Source organism: Panthera onca, chromosome B2 (genome assembly GCF_046562875.1).
Source record: "Panthera onca isolate mPanOnc1 chromosome B2, mPanOnc1 haplotype 2, whole genome shotgun sequence".
NCBI classification, from domain to species: Eukaryota; Metazoa; Chordata; class Mammalia; order Carnivora; family Felidae; genus Panthera; species Panthera onca.
The window spans coordinates 98,236,685-98,256,543 of NC_138343.1; the positions used below are offsets into that span (position 1 = coordinate 98,236,685).

General features: G+C 54.4%; 3 protein-coding genes across 13 annotated transcripts in view; 1 reads left to right on the plus strand and 2 right to left on the minus strand.

Moving 5' to 3' along the window:
- The window catches only part of PPIL6 (peptidylprolyl isomerase like 6), a 32,059-nt gene extending 27,821 nt beyond the window's left edge, over positions 1-4,238 (minus strand). For 5 of the 6 annotated variants that reach the window (XM_060616364.3, XM_060616363.3, XM_078447199.2 and 2 more), the window contains exons 1-2: positions 4,104-4,238; positions 338-433 (exon numbers count right to left, since the gene is read on the minus strand). In XM_060616364.3, the coding sequence (XP_060472347.3) occupies positions 338-433; positions 4,104-4,238 (231 nt within the window). The remainder of the gene's footprint in view (positions 1-337; positions 434-4,103) is intronic. The other variant, XM_060616365.3, reaches the window with a different exon arrangement.
- A 38-nt stretch (positions 4,239-4,276) lies between these two features.
- On the plus strand, positions 4,277-7,664 carry SMPD2 (sphingomyelin phosphodiesterase 2). The gene is made up of 10 exons (XM_060616362.3): positions 4,277-4,870; positions 5,095-5,191; positions 5,304-5,380; positions 5,736-5,829; positions 5,972-6,061; positions 6,305-6,387; positions 6,516-6,648; positions 6,741-6,845; positions 7,005-7,158; positions 7,259-7,664. The coding sequence occupies exons 1-10, from the start codon at positions 4,821-4,823 to the stop codon at positions 7,645-7,647; spliced, it is 1,272 nt and encodes a 423-aa protein (XP_060472345.1). The 5' UTR covers positions 4,277-4,820; the 3' UTR covers positions 7,648-7,664.
- A 126-nt stretch (positions 7,665-7,790) lies between these two features.
- MICAL1 (microtubule associated monooxygenase, calponin and LIM domain containing 1) lies at positions 7,791-19,606 on the minus strand. 6 transcript variants are annotated; one of them, XM_060616354.3, is made up of 25 exons: positions 19,458-19,606; positions 17,593-17,936; positions 17,284-17,491; positions 16,900-17,004; positions 16,464-16,568; positions 16,188-16,343; positions 15,222-15,322; positions 14,225-14,482; positions 13,839-13,954; positions 13,521-13,647; positions 13,298-13,379; positions 12,589-12,769; positions 11,965-12,155; positions 11,741-11,829; positions 11,563-11,616; positions 11,251-11,334; positions 10,967-11,123; positions 10,572-10,648; positions 10,013-10,289; positions 9,784-9,884; positions 9,375-9,488; positions 9,155-9,248; positions 8,872-8,971; positions 8,699-8,772; positions 7,791-8,076 (listed from the first exon to the last, which is right to left on the minus strand). In XM_060616354.3, the coding sequence occupies exons 2-25, from the start codon at positions 17,848-17,850 to the stop codon at positions 7,928-7,930; spliced, it is 3,258 nt and encodes a 1,085-aa protein (XP_060472337.3). In that variant the 5' UTR covers positions 17,851-17,936; positions 19,458-19,606; the 3' UTR covers positions 7,791-7,927. The 6 variants fall into 6 exon arrangements, with proteins under 6 accessions (XP_060472337.3, XP_060472336.3, XP_060472335.3 ...); XM_060616353.3 differs by having other exon boundaries at positions 17,593-17,903; positions 19,458-19,567; XM_060616352.3 differs by lacking the exon at positions 19,458-19,606 and having other exon boundaries at positions 11,563-11,604; positions 12,589-12,736; positions 17,593-17,903.
- Between the last annotated feature and the right edge of the window lie 253 nt (positions 19,607-19,859).

Consider the following 19,859-nt stretch of genomic DNA (forward strand, 5'->3'; position numbering starts at 1 on the left):
AAAACCTTCCACGGAAGGGCCAAGAGTGCCAAGGTGTCACGGGAAGTGTGAGTATGTGAAGCGCAGGGAAGGAGGCTAACCATCAGCGGGGGTAAATAGCAGCATTGAGAGTTTAAAACTCGCCTCTATCACCTGTCTTTCAAAAGAAAATCCTGTGAATGTTTTGCTTTCTCTTACAATCAGCCCAGTACAATGATTGAAATGATTTAGGGAAAGTGTACGATTTAGAGAAATCAAATCTAGTTGCTCTAAAATTACTGCTTCAGTTTTTCCCAAACAATGCGCAAATAATTTAGGCAAAACTTTGCTCATTTCCCATATCCCGAATATCCTTTACCCTTTTTTTCTCCTGTAGATATTGATCCCATGCAAATTCTTGAAGAGGAACTATTATAGGATCTTCAAATTTGGTTGGATAATTACTCTTCAGACTCTAGGTTTCAAAACAGAATAATTATAGAGTAAGTTCTCTTTTAAAGTAGAAATAATTTTCCCCCAATTTTTATGGGGACTTCGAGAGGTTTTATACAGTGGATACCCAGGCATACAGTCCAACTTCGCTGCCCCCTGCTTGCTCCCAGAGACCCCTGTGCTGATCTCCAGTAAGTCACTACCCAGTTCACACTGGGGCTCTGGCTTATGTGTCTCACTTCTAGAGTATAAGCTTCTTGAGGGCCAAGACTACATCCTAGTTTTCCTGTACCCCCACTGGCCTTGACATCTGGCATATAGTAGACCATCCACACATAGCAAATGAATGAACAAATGAACAAATAAATGAGTTTATGCCAATAGTTTTGTAATTTGCCATGTTCTTTTAGAACCAGTTTTTTCCTAAATTAAATTATTACTAAACCTCAGTGGATCTAAACTTTTTTTTTAATGAAAAGAAAATGTTACTTTATTTAACTGCAGTGTTTTATTAGTTTCAGGTGTACAGTATAGGGCTTCAGCAGTCCCATACATCACCTGGTGCTCATCACCTATTTCAGCCACCCCCACCTCCTCCCTCTACAGATACTTTTAACTAAAATAAATAAATGTTATTATTTTAATTTATTGATACGTAGAGAATGACTAAAAGGATATTGTTGTGGTTACACCCCACAACAATAGAGAATACTAAATATTAAATATTTTAGGTATTGAGCACGTTTATTAATTTGTCTATATGAATCAGAGAAAATTCATACTGGTTAACAATTCCTGTCAAAAAAAGTTTTGAGTCCTGACATGTCGCACTTTGCCTCCTCGTAAAGCAAGAGAAGGCAGGTAAGGCAATACCAATTAGGCCTCACCTTGCTGAGTGGGTCTGAGTAGATGTGTCCACTGGGGATCACCTTGCTGAGTGGGTCCGAGTAGGTATGCCCACTAGGGAAAAGGGACGACAGCTGGCTGCTGCACTTGGCTCCTTCTCCACTAAAGAAGGTGCTTAGAGGTCCTACTGTGGTCTAAAAGAGGACAACGGCGTGGCATGCTTCATCTGGGGTGGATATTCCAAGGGGCAGAGAGCGAGGGCATGAGTGTATCCTGCCTTTGGGACCAAGGGGAGCCAAAGAGGGCGATAGCAATTGGGTCATTTCCTTCTTAGGCTATTGCCCAACCAACAGATGACGATGTGTCCTTTGTTCCAGTGTCCATGCTCAGTTTGAGGCCCTTGTGTTTCTAACTGGGGGACCACCTAGAATAACTAATAAGCCCCGTAGTTTTCAAATTAAGCATACTTAATCATACTTTCTTCATAATTTAGTGTCTAGAACAGACTACATCCAAAACAGAATCTATGTGATACTTACTCTTCACAAATCTAAATCTCTGTCAGCATATTAGATATTCAGGATTGCTCACCAAATGATCATGTTGAGAAATTATTCAAGGATCCTTTATTAAGATAAACTAATAGAATTTACATCCATATGTTTTCATATTCAGATAGGGGTACAGTAGGCAAAAGCTTAAGAAAGGGAAAGTTAATCTTATTAATATAACAAAGACATTGTTTTCTTGACTTAGTATCCTCTACAACAGGGTGTGGCAAACTGTGGCCAGCAGGCCAAATCTGGCACACTGCCTGTTTTTGTAAGACTTGAGAGCTAAGAAGAATTTTTAGATTTTAAGCAGTTGAAACAGAATCATTCCATGTCATGTGAAATCATATGCAAGTCAAATTTCAGTATCCTTAATTAAGTTTTATTAAAAGCACCATTCATCTACATATTGTCTGTGGTCGATTTTGCACAAGGACACAGTCAAGTAGTTGTGACTGAGAGCCTATGGCCCTGAAGGCCTAATAATTTAATATCTAGGCTTCACAGAAAAAAAAAAAATTGCCAACACCTTCTCTACAGTGTGGAGCAGGCACAGAAAACATGTGCCTTCAGAAAAGGAGCTAAAGAAAAACAAGGGAAAAAAGTCCCTTAAACTCCTTAAATACAACTTAAGCCATAAACTTTATAGATCCCCTCAGCCCAGCTAACAGTCCATAATTTCTATTTATTTTGATGATCCACATATCATTTAAACAGACTTCTCACTTGTTCTCTTCCTCTTGATGTAAACTTCACCAACTTCTCAAATTAGTTTCTGTGAAATTGAATAAAGGAAGCCTCATTTAAAATGGAGTCAGAGGGCACCTACGTGGCTCAGTCGGTTGAACATCCCACTCTTGATTTTGACTCAGGTCATGATCTCCCGGTCGTGAGATGGAGCACCATGTCGGACTCTGTGCTGAATATGGAACCTGCTTGAGATCCTCTCTCTCTCCTGCCCCTTTCCCCTTTGCGCGCTCTCTCAGAAAAAATAAATTGAAAATTAAAAAAAAAATTTTTTTTAATGGAGTCAGGAGGCCAGAAGAGGGAGCTCTCATGCCTTACCACCACTCAATTGCAGACCACAGTAGGTCAGGAAGAGATACACCATGCATTCCCTACAGGAAGAAGTCTATTTTACTATTCCAGCAGAAGGAAGGGAGAATGTCTCCTTACTCTGCAACAAGCTTGGCCAATAGGATAATACCACAACTCAACCAGTGAGAAACCATCACCACCCTGAACTCTCACCTTTCTATCAAAGCAGCCCCTACCAGCTTCTTCCTTTTATCTATGTCCCTCTCCTTTGATCTCCCATATTGCCCTTGGTTTGCCATAGCTTATTATGTCTCATATTGCAATTCCTGTGTTATTACCAAATAAGCCCATTTTGCTGGTAAAATAACGGGCTGTTTTAAGGTCAGTTACTGTTTCTTGATTTGATGCAGTTACAAACTTTTCTTAACTGTGGACTTACAGCAGGCAACAAGGCAGGAATTGCTTAAGATTTCTTCTGTTTGAGAACATTTTGTATCAGGTATCTGGCTGGATACTTTGAGAGATACAAACGTAGTGCATGGTCCTGGAGTCTAGCAGGGTTTTGAAGGAGAGGATTTTGGCATAATCCTACAGTGGCATTCCCGGAGCAAACCCCAGAGATGTGCTGAATTCTGCATTTCTATATTTAAATACTTACGCATTTGCATAATAGGTGTGCTGCACCATTACTGACCCAGCCAAATTCTTCCAGTTGCTTAAAGTGTTTTTCCTTTTATATCGGTCTGTGTGTTTGCAAAGTAATATCTGGATTCTCCAAAGCACTTGTGGGTCATTTGTTAAGAAATTTCTTAAGCACCTAATTCGACTGGAATGCAGTAACTGCTATAGAAAATTTAGAGGGAAAAGAAGCCTTCCCAAATGAAGTTTCCAAAAACTTGGGAAGGGAGTTTATAACAAAATCTGTAGTTATGCGGTATCACTTATTTTTAAACATTTTCTCATGAATTTTTAAAATCTATAATTCACGTAAAAATGTGGAAATAAAATGTGGGTCTATAGCAATTACCCTCCTTCCAGCAAGATTCTGAATTTTCCTTTGCTCGGATCCCCCTTTAAAGGTAGCCCTTCTGGTAGTGGAACGTCCGCCCGACGCGACCCTGACCCCTGGGAGGTACAGACTGACGCTGCCCGCCAGGGACACCTCCCTACGTCCCCGAACTTCGACCCGGGTCACCAGGAAGCGCGAGCCCGAGGAGACGGGAGACCCATCCGCACTTGTGGTTTTCTCGCGGTTACCTCGGCCGCGCTCTTCGCGATGTGAAAGCTGGAGCTTTTGAAGAGCCCCACCACCTTCACCTGCAGCGGCTGCTCGGGCGGTGACTTCGAGCAGTATGGGGCCGGCCTCGGCCCGCGCTGCTGCTGGCTAGCCATGGCGGCGCTGGGGGACTGCTCCGAGCACAAACACTGCGCGTCGCCAGAGCAACCGTGCGGCCCCGCCCCCGTCGCCTGCTGGGAGGAAGGACGCGAGGGGGAGGGCGGCGACGGGCGGGTCTTTTCTCAACTTCGCGCCTGTTGCTGCTGAGCCGGGCGAGAGGCGAAAGAGGGCTCGCGGGCGGCTGAGGCCAGGGACGGAGTTTCCGCGCGAAGGGACGGAGAGCTCCGTGTCCCGTGTGCCTTCACTCGGCTGGACGCCCGCCCGAACTCCTCTCTGGTATCCCCCCTCAGGGACCTCGCGCGCGGCCCTCGCCTCCCGGCAGCGCCCAACTTTGCAGCAGATCGCCTTTCCGGGTGGGTTGGCAGCCAGTGGGGCGGTTGCCCGGGTAACGCGGATTCGGACCCGGGCCCAGGGCCGGCGCGGCGCGGGCTGGGAGGCCGCGGCCTTCGAGGGAGCGCGGGGCGGAGCCGACCACCTGTGCGCGCCGCCCCGGGAGGAGGTGCCGCCCGCTCGCCCCCGCCCCCGCCCCGGCCGTCGCCAGGGAGGCAGCGCCGTCCCGCGCCCCCGGACCGCTCGCCATGAAGCCCAACTTCTCTCTGCGACTGAGGATCTTTAACCTCAATTGTTGGTGAGAGCGCCCGCGGGGTGGGCCGGGGGCCACAGCTCCGTTTGCACCCACAGTCTGAGGGAGGAGGCCTTCCTCACATCCGGGCCACGGCTCCACCGTGCCCTAAGGTGTCGGGTCCGGGGGGCATCCGCATCTCCAGGCCCGCACCTGGTCCCAGCTCCGGTGGTGCACGGAGAAGCGGAGCGCCTCCAGCCGTCACCTCCCCCCACCCTTCTCGTCCTCAGGGGCATTCCCTACCTGAGCAAGCACCGGGGTGACCGCGTGAAGCGCCTGGGAGACTTTCTAAACATGGAAAGCTTCGACCTAGCTCTCCTGGAAGAGGTGGGCAGGGCAGAACTGGTGTGGAACCCTGGCTGGGACGGGGGCGGCTGGGGGCGCAGGAGAGGACTTCTCCCCGGGGGAGACAGGCAGGCATCCTCACCCCTTCCCTCAGGTGTGGAGTGAGCAGGACTTCCAGTACCTGAGACAGAAGCTGTTGCCCACCTACCCCGCGGCACACTACTTCAGGAGGTGAGAAACCTTCCGGTCTGGAAGTCTGTTCTCAGACCTGGAAGCTCTTGGCCCTGCCAGCCCCTCCCTATCCCACCTGCACCCTCCTCCGTCTTCCCGAGTCCTCTCCTCTGTGTGTGGGTGCAGGACTAGGTGGAACCAGGAAGATCCTATCTCTTCAGCCCATCCCAGCCTTACCAAGTCACACTCTATTGTATCACCCCACAAAGGCTGTTGCTTTGAGATTTCCTCTGGTGCTGATCTCAGCAACAGAGTGAGGAAAAAAGTAGCTGATACAAGCTGGGTGACCAGGGAGAAGAGAGCTGGGTATTTCTCTTCCTGCTTTTCTGGCTGTTAACCAGAACTTGGTTTACAGTGGCGTCATTGGCAGTGGCCTGTGCGTCTTCTCCAAACATCCAATTCAGGAATTCACCCAGCACGTCTACACCCTCAATGGGTACCCCTACATGGTAAGCCTTAGATCAGATTTCTTCCACCACCCTCTCCCACCCCCCAGTAACACACGGTAAAGGAGGCAGCCTTTCTTGGGCTGCAGGAACGGGCAGAAGGAGGGTGGCAGTGCCCTGGGTTCTAGCTCCCTCCTGCCTGCAGATCCATCACGGAGACTGGTTCTGTGGGAAGGCTGTGGGTCTGCTGGTGCTTCATCTAAGTGGATTGGTACTCAATGCCTACGTGACCCATGTGAGTGAAGCTGGCGGGGCCGGGACAGGCGGCCTGGTCCTGGGAGGGAGAGATGGGACTCCTCTGGTTGGGCTTCCTGGGAGTGAGGTGTGGGGGCAGGATCTCCTAAGGTCAGTAGACAAGGTTTGCCCATCTTTTAACCAAGTATCATGCCAAGTAACAGACACCAGCATGATTCAGACCTGTCTTTGGGACCCCCCCCCCCCCCGTCTCAACTGCTATAATCTGACCTATCTTGCTCAGCTCCATGCCGAGTACAATCGACAGAAGGACATCTACCTAGCACATCGTGTGGCCCAAGCTTGGGAACTGGCCCAGTTCATCCAGTGTGTGAGCCTGGGCTTGACAGGGGAAGTGGGATGGGTTCAGGGGTTGAGGGGTGGCAGGGCCCCACTTCTAGGTGGGCACAGCTGGTCAGGAGAGAACTCCTGCCTCACCAACCTGGTTCCCCCAGCCACACATCCAAGAAGGCCGATGTGGTTCTATTGTGTGGGGACCTTAACTTACACCCAAAGGACCTGGGCTGCCGCCTGCTGAAGGAGTGGACAGGGCTGCATGATGCCTACCTTGAGACCCGGGACTTCAAGGTGAGGACCTGCCTGATAATTTCCATGTCTACACCCCCAGCTTCTCTCCTCCTCCTCCCCTATGTCCTAGCATGAACCACTTATTCGCCTAGGGCTCTGAAGAAGGCTGTACGATGGTACCTGAGAACTGCTACGTTAATCAGAGGGAGTTAGAGGCATTTCCCTTTGGCATCCGTATTGACTATGTGCTATATAAGGTCAGGCCCTCCCATCAATGTGTCTTCACCCACTGTGTCTCTGTCTTTCACCAGCTTGTGCTAATCTTTTGTCCATCTGGTCTAGTCGTAGATTACTGATGGCTTGAGAATGGGAAGAGGGCCTCAAATATGTTTCTTTCTGGCCCCTACTTTTCCTAGGCAGTTTCTGGGTTCTACATCTCCTGTAAGACTCTGAGAACCACTACTGGCCATGATCCTCACAGTGGCACCCCCCTCTCTGATCATGAGGCCCTGATGGCTACTCTGTGTGTGAGACACAGCCCCCCCCAGCACACCCCCAGCGCTACTCATGGTAAGACACCCCCACCCTCTCCCCAGGTCCCTCCCCACCATAAGGCGGCTCCTCCACTCTGACCCTCTCTCTCCTGCCCCACTACCCTGCCTTGTTCTAGGACCAGCAGAAAGGTCACGGTTGATCAGTGTGTTAAAGGAGGCCTGGGCAGAGCTGGACCTTGGCATGGCTCAAGCTCGCTGGTGGGCCACCTTCGCCGGCTACGTGATTGGTCTAGGGCTGCTCCTTCTGGCATTGCTGTGTGCTCTGGCAGCCGGGGGAGGGGTCAGGGAGGTTGCCATAATGCTCTGGACTCCCAGTGTAGGACTACTGTTGGGGGCAGGTGCAGTCTACCTCTTCCACATGCAGGAAGCCAAGGGCTTATCTAGGGCCCGGGCTGAGCTCCAGCATATGCTGGGAAGGGCAAGGGAGGCCCACGACCTGGACCCAGAGTCTCAGGCAGCCCTGTTCCTGGGACAGCAGGAGGGGGACAGATCTGAGGAACAATAAAGCTTGACACTTTTGTGGCTCTGTGTTTTTGTTGTAGAAGCAGTGATTGGGGTCAAGGGTCGGTCAGTGTGACTGTCATAATATAAACTGTCAGGCTCCTATACATCTGCCCTCCCTGCATCTCACCTGCAGGCAGGCCTGTGTGTGACAGGAACATTTTTATTGTAAACAATGAGGCCCCTCCCAGGCAGCCCAGATGAACAGGGTGGCATAGTCCTCGGGTGAGGTGGTCTTCCTCATAGGGAAGAGGGCAGGCAGCCCTCCCCCCCCCCCCCCCCTTCTAGCCCTGGGCCCCCGGCTCCGAGGCTAGCTCACTGAGCCTGCATTCCTCCTGGAAGCGGATAAGTGCATCTCGCTGGTTCACCACATCCAGCAGCTTCCTCAGGACCTGGTCCTCAGCCTGCCGGTCAGCAGGGGTCTTCAGGAATTCTGAAGAAGAAGACAAAGCTTAGAGAACAGGGAACCGGACAGGGAGGCAGGAAAGGCACAACTTAATCCTGGCCTATGTGACTTCCACAACTAGGTAGGGTAAGTTTCCTCATCTGTAAAATGAGGAAGAGCACTGTAAAAAAAAAAAAAACAAACAGTGGTTTCTAGCCTTGTTTAGTAGTAGCACCATTTTTATTTTAGTTTAGATTGATTGGTTTGTATATATACATATATATGATACATGTGTATACATATAATATGTAATTATATATATGTGTGTGTACACATATACATATGTATGTATGTACATATGTAATTTCCATACTCAACGTGGGGTTCAGACTCATGACCTCGAGATCAAGAGTTGCACGTTCTTCCACCTGAGGCAGCCAGGCACCCCAGCAGCAGCACCATTTTTAAAAGCAATCTTACATAAAAGCCTAATTGTGCAGCCCTGATTGAACTGAAGGCAGAGTAGGGGCTTGAAGCCCCATTCTCTGGCTTCCTCCTGAAATGTTTCAGAGGCACTCAGACTAGAGGACCACATTGCTTGATCAGTGTCTGAGGTCACAAGGCTGCAAACACCAGCCTCATGATGTCCACCTCTCTACACCCCACCTACCTTCCCGGTTCATGTAGCCTCGTAGCTCCTGGTCCAGCTGCCACTGTTGGTCCTCCAGTTTCAGCTCCTGCACCCTGTGGAGGGCAGAGATTGAAGAGGCACGGCTGTCCCAGGTGCCCAAGTTGCTGGCTGGGGTCTGGCTAGTGCCACTGTCCCCACCCCCTTCCCCTTACGTGATCATGAGCTCAGCTTCCTCCGCCACTAGGCTGTTTTTCTTCTCAACGAGCTGTAGCAGCTGTTCTAGCCATAGTGTCTTTTGCTGTTCTGGGGATGCTGATGGGAAGGAAGAGTGAGGGGTGGTGGTCAGGCAGTCCCTAACCAGGGTCACAGGTGTCAGGGGCATGAGGAGTGGAGTCTGCTGGAAGCAGGGCCTGGTGGTGTGAGGGACTGCTGGGGCTGAACGCACAGCTAGGAGGCAGAGGGGTGTCCCGGCTTGTTCTTCCTATCTTTACTCACTGCTCTGGCTTCTCAAGGCTAGCTCCAGCTTCATGCCCTCAGCCTCCAGCTCCCTTAGAGCGGTCTCAATTTCATTTAGTCGCCTCTGGACAGCCTGAGGGGTGCAAGACAGGAGGCCCAGGAGTCTTTGGATTGTTCAAGAAAGAGCACCGGAGAAAGTCTGATCCCACGTCAGAACTCTGACCCTATCAGAAATTCTGCAAACCCCTAGACCCCTCACCTGGGCCTTGCAGAACCGCTTCATCTCCTCCTCCCTAGCACGGCGCAGCAGGGTCCGACGCCATGTTGGGTACTTGCTCATGGTGCCTGAGTTCTTGGCCAAGATCTTCAGAGCCTATGGCAGGGTCAGGCCGGTCAGGGGTAGGGCCTGGCCCCAGTGTTGGATAGGGGCTGGGGAAGCTTTGTTTGGAAGGGACCAAAGCTTCCTGAGCTGGAGGTAAGTAGGGTAAGTTCTGGTAGAAAAGATAAGAGGCTTAGAGACTGGAGTCACACTGGGTAAGAAGACATTCTGAGAAACTGGCTCAAAGGAGGGGGCATTCTATAGGTTTTTCCTGTGGTGGGCCGTGGGGCATATTTGGTGGATGCGTGCTGGCTTCAGTGGAATAGGTGGCCAGGTTCCTCCTACTCACCTGCTCTGTGTCTGAGTCCAAAGTCACAGTTTCCTCTTCCTCTGTTTCTTCCTCACTGGAGGAGGGACTCTGTTCCTCCTCTTCCTCCAGAGCCACAGGAACTGAACAGAGTAGACATGGCCTGGGCCCCACACCTCCCTTTCGATTCCCCAGCATTCCCCTTTCAGGAATCCCAGTACCACCCATGGCATCCCCACCCTGGGTGTGCGTGTCTGGGCAAAGCAGTCACCTTGAGGGCTCTGGACTGGCATTCCCCAGCCTACGAAGCTGCCTTCCAGGGCCTGGCGGGCCACGGCAAGGCAAGTGCGGGGAGGCTTGGGTGGGGGCTCCAGTTCCGGGTCAGGGGTGAGATTAAGGGAGGACAGCTGCTGGCGTTCCGGGCTGGAGAGGCGGATCCGCTGACGGGTAGGCCGGCTGGTGCTTGGGACAGGACCGGTCCCCTCCTGGGGGGTGACAGAAGCTGAGGGCCCTGATGGCATGCTGTTTTCATCAGGTGTGGGAAGGTCCTGGAAAAGCCACCATGTAGTCTGGTCAGTGATCTGCCCATTGTGGAGTTGAGGCTGCCCCTTTAGATAAATGTGGGTTCTGGCATTCATTCACTTATGCCATTTACTGCAACGGTTCAGGCAGTGTTCTAAACATTTGAGATAAATCAATAAGTAAAATAAAAAACCCTACCTTCATGGAGCTTTTTTTCCTGGAGAACATCCAGTTACCCCCAGCAAAGTTAGCTGGGGCTTAGATCCCTTTACTATTTCCCACACTCCCAACAGTTTCACAGCTTTTACCTGACTCTCAGGGCCTTGGTCACTACCATCCTCTTTGTGGCCTGTCTGGGGCAGGTGCTGGAGGCAGTAGAAATGTCCTGGGAAGGGTGGAGGAGGGGAGAAGACATAAGATGTAGGCAGCCCAATGCCCAGATACTCAGTTTATCAGGGAAGGCGGGGGTGGCAGGACTCTGGATTTGCAGGTGAATTTCTGCTGGTGTCCTGGTTCCTTAGAACCCCACATTTAGAGATTTGGAGGGGATAGAGGAGACCTTAAACCCAGGGGAACTCAAGTGCCATCTTGAGCCTGTTGCCACCTCATGCCCAGTACCCTACTTCCCCTGCAGTTTCAAGATCCTTGCCCTCAGGCAGGGACAGGCCCAAAGTGTCTGTGGAGATCTCCCACGCCAACTTACCATCTCCTGGGTGCTGCTCATAGCCCCCTGGCCACAGTGTGGCCTCACAGGTATGGCAGCGGAAGCAGCTCCGATGAAAGAAACGGCCGTCAGCACAGAGGCGTTCCAGGATGTAGAGGTGTTCCCCGCAAAGTGCACACAAGTCCCCAGCACCAGCCTGCACCGAACCCCAGACCACAGGGTCAGCTGGAGTCGAGGCCAGCAGCAAAGATCTTCCCGATCCTTGAAACACCCCTCCTTGCCCTCCCCAGGCCTCTGCCTGCAGACAGGGCCCCCTTTCTCACCTCTTGGTGTTGGGGTGGGGGTGTCAGGGGTACACCAGCCTCTGGGACAGGTGGCTCCTCAGTACTTGGGGTCTTAGCATCTACCTAAGGAGGTAAGTGTTCGGGCAGGGAGGTAGAGGGGCTGGAGAGTGGCTGTATGCACAGAATAGAAAGGGCTGGAAAAGAAGCAAGACAGGAAGGGAACCCAGATGTGGGGGGGAGGTGGGGGTGGGTTACAGGGCATGGGGTAGGGAGCAAGATATGGGGGGACAGAACATAGGACAGGACCCAGGGAATACAGCAGGGGACTGTCTAGCCCCTACATGCATTTACCTCCAGGCGCGGCTTCTTGCCACCAGTATCCTCCCCATTTTCCTGCAACAAGTCCTACACTCTAAGCATGGGAGCTCTGAGCCCCCAGCCCTCCCCCGATTCTGAACGTCCTCCCATCACCCCAAGGATTCCCACTAGCAACGCGCTGCCCAGCTGCAACCCTGCCCAGACTCCCCACCTGGGCACGGGTCCGCTGCAGGGTCCTGTGCAGTTTGCCAAGGAATAGCACAGCACTGGAAGTCCCCAGAGAGCCTTGAGTGACAGAGCCTGTCAGCACAGATGGGAAACCAAAACTGGACCTCCGGAACAGACCTTTACAGTCCAGTCCAGGGTATGTCTCCTAGCTGTCCCTTGGAGGGTGCCTTCCCCACCCCCTTCCCACCCACCTACCCTCCAGGCTACCTGGGTTGTGGGGCATGCTCTTGAAGGCACTGTGGAAGTGGCTGAGGTAGGCGATGAGGCCCAGCGGGTCGCTCCCTGTCACCACTGCCTTTGCAGACAGCACGGGCGTGATGCCCAGCTCATGTTCTGCCATCCTCAGTGCCCAAGCAGTTGCTTCCAGGGCCTCCAACCCCTGCAGCTCTGAGGGCTCCCTGTGGGATGTCGGGGAGAAAAGCCAATGGGAGACCAGAACCTGACCCCATTGAAGCGGGAGAGGAGGGGAGAGGGCAGCAGGCAGGGGCTGGTGGGGTGTAAAGGGAGCATAGGGCATGGGGGGGATGATTCTCTGCTATACACACCCCCTCCCGCTCCCCACCCGCCCAGTGATGGCTTTCTGGCCTGGGTTGGGGGGTGCTCCACCACTCACAAACCTCCCCTACTGAATGCACAGGACTCTCACAAAACCCAGGTAGGGAAGTGACGTGAGCAGAAGGACTACCAGAAACTGGCAGTCCTGGGACTCAACTGTGTAACTCCTACACAGTGGTCTCCCCACCAGTCCACACTGCCTGAGGTGGGAGGAGGAACAGAGGCATGAAAGAGGGATGGACTGCCAGGGACCCCTGAGCCCAATTTGCAACTCACAGCAGGCCGGGCCGCAGCCGGTGCACCAGGGCACACAGAGCCAGCCCGTCAGTCCAGGAGGAAGACAAGTCGGTGACGTGGACACCTGGGTACCCAGCCGTCTGCTCCTGGCACCAGCGTAGCAATTCCTCCTGGGTGCCTGTCGACCCTGAGAGGGGAGGCTGTGCTGTGCTGAAGGGCCCTGGCTCAAAGGCAACCCGGGTGATGGGCACGGGGGTCAGTATGGGAGGTGGAGGCAGGACCCACCCCTGCAGGGGCACCAACTCAGTGCTCACTGAGCATCACTGCTTTCCTCCCAATTTTCTCTTCTTGGAATAAAGTGAAGGGATGAATCAGGTGCAATCACTGCTAGGCACAGAGGGCAGGAAGCTACAAACTGGGGGACAAGGAGGGTCCAGAGACTCAAAGGGAGGGCAGGTCTGGGTCTGCAAGGCTGGAAGGGCAGCACGGCTGCCATCAGCCACTCTGGCTGTCGGGGCGGTAGCAGTTGTTGAAATACTGATATCGTGCACACAGACTGGCAAGCGATTGCTGCTTGGTGCCCTGCTGCCTCTCCACTCTGCAGGAGGCCCCCAGACGTCCCCACCATCGGCTGTGTCCCAGCGCTCTGTTCCCAGCCTCAGGCTGCAAACTGTGCTGATGGCTGGTGCATGCACCGCACTGGGTGGTAAATATTTGGGACACTGCCCCCGGAGGAGAGCTTGCTCACCTGTGGCTGGCTTTCCTCCATCTATCTTGTCACTCTTCCTCCTCACAGGCTCCTTGGCCAGCACGTCATACAGGTCTCGTACCTAAGGCAGCCCCTTTCAGGTCTCAAGGCAGGCTGACAGTCTGCCTCAGCCCAGTGGGGAGGGGCCTGCTTGGGGTAGGGCTCACCCACAGGGGCAATGACAGGGCAGGCCTGGAGTCTGGTAGGTGCCAGGGGGTCTGACCTGATTGGGAGTCACGGCCCGGAGGTTCAGGTTGGGGTAGCGGGTGGCTGGGTCCAGCCCATACTGGGCCACGTTGCGGTGCATGTTGTCTGGGGACGTCTGTGAGAGGAGCTGGTACAAGCTCTCCCTGGGGGAGTAAGTGCAAAGGCAAGGGCACAAGCGGGAGCACGAATTAGCACCCATCTCTCAAGAACTACCAGGCCTTTCTTTATCCTCTTGCCTGTGCCCCCCACCCTATTCACCCAGCACCCCCACCCTCTTCCTGATCCTAGTCCTATTTCTACCCCCGCCCTTCCCACCCCCCAACTCAGGCCTCACCGCTCTGCCAACACTTCTAGGGGCCCAGCACCCTCTGCCCACCGCTTCACCATCCAGGCGGCATCAAAGGCTGCCAAAAAGCCCCGAGCCACTCCAGTGCCCAGGGGCCAGAAGGGCTGCAGGGTCAGAAAGAAAGGAAATGGTTCAGTGAGAGTCTGCTAGGAGTCCCAAGCCCAAGTGCCCCCAAAATCATAGCTGAGGGGACCACACATCATACCAAGCAGCCCTCACTCCTCCCCACAAAGAGCAAACCTTTTTTTACCCCCCTCCTTCCCAGGAGGCAACCTTCCTCTCCCAACCATGAAGCCCCTGTGCCTCCTTACAAGGAGTGGCTGTTTCTGGAAGTCCCTCCTCCTCCCCCAATCAGGGAGCCCTGACCTCCTCACCTCCACCAGGCAGTCCCCCACCAGCCCCAGCAACAGGCGGGCACCGTGCTTCTCCTGCACTCGAGCAGAACTCTCTGCCCGCATCATGCTTGTGAAGTCAAAGGCAGAGATGTCAGGCCGCCCGTGGGCGTCCTTGGCAAACTCCAGCTTCCCAAGCTTGCCATTGGTGGCGAAGTCAGCAGCTGCCCGGACAAAGTGCTGCAGAGCCTCGGGCACCACATTGGCACTGCCCAGCAGGCGGTCGGTATCTGGCCAGTCCTACAGGACACATCAGAACCAGCAGGGTCAACTGGGCAGCCCATCCCCTTGGGCGGAGAAGGTGCACATACGGAGGCCCTAAGACAGTGCTTCCTCAGACTATATAGCAGCTGAAGACTGAGCTGGACCAGAATGCGAACATACTATCCTGCCTGCCATCCTCCAGCCCCTTCCTCAGCACTCACCCTGCTAGGGGGCTCCCAAGCCCCACCCTGCCCTCAAGGCCTCGTACCATTACTGTTATCATCGTGCACTTGCTTTGGACTGAGTTCTGAACTTCTCAGGCTGTTTCCCCATCATTTAGAGATGACCTACCTAACTTCTCAAGGTACTTATGAGAATTTAGGCGAGAAAATCCATATAAAATTCTCAACACAGTACCTAGCACATAGGTTTTCAACTAGTTCATTCAGCAAATATTCACTGAGTGCTGACTACACAGCAGGCACCCTTCAAGGCCCTAGGAATCATCAGCAAACAAAAAGGACAAAGAGACAAAACCCCTGCCCTCATGGAGCTTACACATGTAGTTCCATGACTGGTACAGGGGATGGGAATAGGATTCAGGTTGCCATGGAAATCCCAGGGGAGAAGAGCTCGTTGTGGAGAAAATGTCAGGGCACAGGCAGAAGAGGACAGGCTCCCTCCTCCACACCAGGGGGGAACACTGTGTCCAGGGCTGGCCTCTACCTCTCAGGGCCCACTGCCCAGCCCCTCCCTGCCAGGGCCCGGGCCCCACCTGACGCAGCACCCCCAGCCGCAGCAGGCACTGCTTCTTGGCTGTCATCACAAAATAGTGGGTGTCATCCTTGTAGTACACAATGTTCTCCAGATCAATGCCTATGGGTTGGGTCAGGGGGAAGACAAAACAAAGGGAGGTGTGTCTCCTTATCCTGTGTCACCTCTCCAAACACCTCAGCCATGCTTGACCTCTGAGAGCTGGGATCACAGCTTAGACTGCAGTGGGTGTCCCCTGCACAGGGGCCCGTGAGTTCTGGTGGCACAATGGATGAACCATCTGTCCTGGGCCTGGGAGGCCTGAGGACTTGGGAGTAAAGAGAGAAACTTGGACGGGTGGCAGCTAGGAGACCTGCACCATGCTTGCAGATGAGAGCCAGGCTTCTCAAACGGGTGTGTACACCCCAGGGAGGCATGGCATTGCAAAGCCAAAGTAAATCTAGAGCATCTTCTGGAAGCACCGCTTTCATTTTTAATCTATATCATTTTTATGTGAAATCATACATAAAGAGGAGCGCCTGGGTGGCTCAGTCAGTTAAGCATCCGACTCTTGATTTTGGCTCAGGTCATGATCTCACGGTTTGTGAGTCAAAGCCCTGTGTTGGGCTCTGCGCTGACGGCACAGAACCTGCTTGAGATTCTTTCCCTCCCTCTCTGCCCCTGCCCTGCTCATGTTCTCTCTCTCTCTAATAAATAAAACTTTTTTAAAAATTAAAAAAAAAATCATATATAATGAAGCACAAAGCAAAAGCCCATGCATTTGTGAGAGATTTCTGACTTATCACGCTGGATGGCCAAGCGGGGCTATGCCTACTGAATCACCCGGGGCACAGGTTCTTTGCTGCCAAGACCACAAAGTTGGAAAGTGTGGGGTTACCTGGACTGAGAACAGGGTGGGCAGGGAGAGGAAGGAGCCAGCCCACAGACAGCCAGAGGGAGGGGAGATCTTACAGGGGGAGGTCCCAACCTGTGGCTTTGAGCAGGCTCTGGAAGAAGCTCTGGTTGTAGATCCTGGCCACACCGCTGATCTCAGGCACCTGCGTCTCTTCCACCGTTCGCCCGTTCACAAAGTTGGCCGTGATGCCAATGGCCAGTTTGCCACGCATTTCCCTCACTGTGAAGCCTAGAAGTGCACGCAAGTGGAGGTAGGTGGGTATTGGCAACAAAATGAGCGGTATGATAGCCTAGAAAGGCCCAGGAGGAGCCCAAGATGCTGACTTCTTTGAGGGAAAGGACCACTCACCTTCAGGCACGAATTTACCTCCAGCAGCAGAGATGAGGACATCAAATTCATAGTTGGCCAGTTGGGCTGGGGGGCTGGGCTGGAGCTGGGCACGCCAGCCACAACCTGGGGCAGGAGGTATGAGAGGCACAAAGGTGTGGAAGTCTGAAAGGGCCCCTACATTCCCAGGACAAGCCAGCGAAACAAATGCATAAGGTGCTTTGCAGTTTATGGTTTAGCAAGCAATGACACGCTATCAAATTACACCTTTACAACAACGTGGAAAGTAGTTGAGGAAGGACATATTGTACAGATGTTCAAAATGAGGTTCAGTGTGGTTTGTACACGGCCACACTATAGCAAGGGTGACCCAGTGACTCTCAACCCCATCCTTTTTTCTTCCATAGACCAAAATACCCTTGGCAGATGGGAGTCTTGGGAGTAGAGAAGTACTTACCCTTTTTGGGAGGGGGCTGGAGGCCAATGAAAGTGACACCCCAATGAATTTCCACCCCCAGGAGTAATGCCACTTTCAACAAAAGCAGCTGAAGCTGTCGGATGCCTGGAAGAGAGAGGAGATTAAGACCAGAGACCCCAGGGCCACACAACCCCACCTCCCCCACCCCCCAGCACTAGTGTTCTCGTGGTCAGAGCTGCAAAAGGTCTTGGAGATCACTCAGTTCAACTGCCCATTTTACACAGATGAGGAACCTGAGTCCTTCAGGTCACCTGGCTGAAGTGAATCTTGTCCACTCGGCCTCTTGGCTGTCTGTCCCAGCAGCCCCCCACTGTCTCTAGACCCAGGCTCACCCACCCCTCTAGGCCACCACGTGGTGCTCACTGATGTGGTCCAGGGTGCCTGTGCAGAAGCGCCCATAGAACTTCTTGGCGCCGAGTGCTCTCAGGTCATGGATGGTGAAGGGCCAGAGGTGGAGCACGTTGTGGCGAGAGAACTTGGTGCGCTTTTCCACCAGCACCACACGGGCCCCCAGCAGTGCCAGCTCCACAGCAGCCCGCAGCCCACAAGGTCCCGCGCCCACCACCAGGCACTGTGAACACACAAGGCAGTATGGGCATGGCATCCCATCTCCCTCTTCTGACCCCCCCTTCCCCAATTGTCCAAGCCCCATCCCTGGCAGCGCATATCCACCTTGGTGCTGGCACAGGCCCGGCCCTGCTGGTAGTCAGGCTGGCCCGCTCGCTTGTCCAGCTTGGCCCACAGCGATTTGGCACTCCAGTAGTTGAGCTGGGCCTTGATCTTGTGATATTGGGGTAGCCCCCCACCGGGCTCTATCCCTAGGGCCCCGCAGAGCCCCTGGAAGCTGCTCAGCACATCCTGGCACAGCTGGGCCTGCAGGAAGCTCTCGAAGTTGGCATGTGCTGGGTTGGTGGAGGTGGGTGAAGCCATGAGGCCCCTGACGCTCCCAGGGACCGGAGCAGCTGAACAGAGGCAGGCGGCTGCTGGAGAGAAGGAGGGAAGAGAAGGGGAAGAGGCTGGAGGAAGGACGAAAGGAGAAGGATGGGGAGGAGAAAAAAGCAGGCTGGTGTCCTCAGGGGGCTCTGGGTCCACCCCAGATTGGCTCTGCTCCTTTCTCCCAGCCCACTCCCAATCTGCTCCAGAGACAATTGCTATCCTTCTACTCCAAGGATTTCACTCCAAGTGAAATTTGCCAAATTTGGAAATGAGAAATCAGCAGTCTTAGGCACAGCGGGCGGGCAGGAAGACAGGGAATCTCCAGCTCAGCTTTCCTTTCCAGGGAGCTCCAATCTCCCCTCCATCTCTGGGGCGCTGGGAGCAGGAATTCTCATCCTGCCTTTATGAGGCCCTGGAAGCTGGGCGTGGGAGAATTTCTCTGACGTGGAGAGGGCAGGCAGCCCAGAGGGAGAGTCTTCCTTGCAGACAGGGACAAACCTAATACCTGCCATCCCAGCCACAGAGCACACCGACTGCCCCATCTCACCCCTTGCCTCCCTGTGCGGGCGCCCCTCCATGACCTCAGTGCCACGCTGGGTGTGGGGTGTGTCTTATGCCAGGAACAAAGTTTTCCTCCTCAGCACTCGTGATTGCCTCCTGAAGAGGGGGAGGCAGCCTCTAACTGCGTAGGTTCCACTTTCCTCCCCGCCAAACTACCTCAACAGCCGGAGGATGTTGCGACTGACTGGGGTGAGGGAGGATTAGGTCTATTTGACTCACTGTGGTCAAAACACTTCCCCTGTGACTGGCTGCTGCTCCAGTGGGCCTCGCGGCCGGTGGGGGGTGAGGGTGACAGCCGGATTCCCTCTTCCCAGCTTCTTCCCACTCGCATCGAGGCCCCGCCCCATTCCCCCGTGCGCCCCGGGCGCGCTCTCCCAGGAATCTCCCCAGACAAGGCCTCTCTTTGTCCCCCTCTCCCTCGCTCGGGCCCCCACACAACTTGAAGGATGTCGAGGGGGCCTTCTCACGCTGGGGCTGGGAGAAAGAAGAGGGTACAGAGGACGGGGCTGCCCCCGGGGAAATTAGGTGGCATCAATAAGGACATGCCCTCAGAGATGATCCCCTCCCCCGAACCCACTCGGCCACTCTACCGGTCCCAGCTTGAGCCCAACGGACCAGGCCGAGGCAGGAGAAAGAAACTAAAGTTACCCGCTGCGTGTCACCTGGACGCGGGCAGCCGGAAAAGGCAAAGGTCTCTCTTGGGGGTAGGGGAAATGGAAGGAGGAAGATCTCAGCAAATGCGTACAGAAGGGGCGACTCAGCCTGCAAACGCCAGGACAAAGGATGTGCCAGGGGCGGAGCAGTGTGGAAGGATGGAGAGGGAGCTGGACCACTGGCACTGGGGTGGGGGGGGGGGGGCATCCACGCTCTGGACGATAAAGTCTGGAGAGGAACTGAACAGGGCAGGGGGCGAGGGGAGACGGCGGGGACCCGCCAGGCCGAGTTCCCGAGCGCCCAGGATCGTATTTCCCCGGAAGCGAGCCCCCACCCTCACCCCCCGCGGGCAGGGGGCAAACAGCTGGCTCAGCTGGACAACTTACCGGGCCTCTCACGAGCCGGGAGGGGCCGCTTCCTGCCCGGCGGGCGTCCCAGGGGGTGGGTGGGACGGCGGGGGCGGAGGAAGGGGAGGTGAAGGAGACGCAAGGGGAAAGCGGCGGACGCGGGGCGGCGCGCCGGCTGCTCGGGGCAGGGGAGTTCGGCGGGGTAAGAGCTTTGGCGCCGGGCGCGCGGCCCGTGAGCCTTTATTCGCGCCTCATTAGCATCTCATTACCCCGCGATCTGGGGCCCGGGCGGCCCAGGGCCCGCCCACGCCTGCAGGGTGGTGCCCGAGGGCGTGGAGCTGCGGATGCCCTGTTCCGCTTGGGGGTCGGAGACCCGGGCGGGGCTGACTGGGACTGAGAAGTTCGGGGTCTGCGCCGCCCGGCGCCCGACAGCGCACCGCG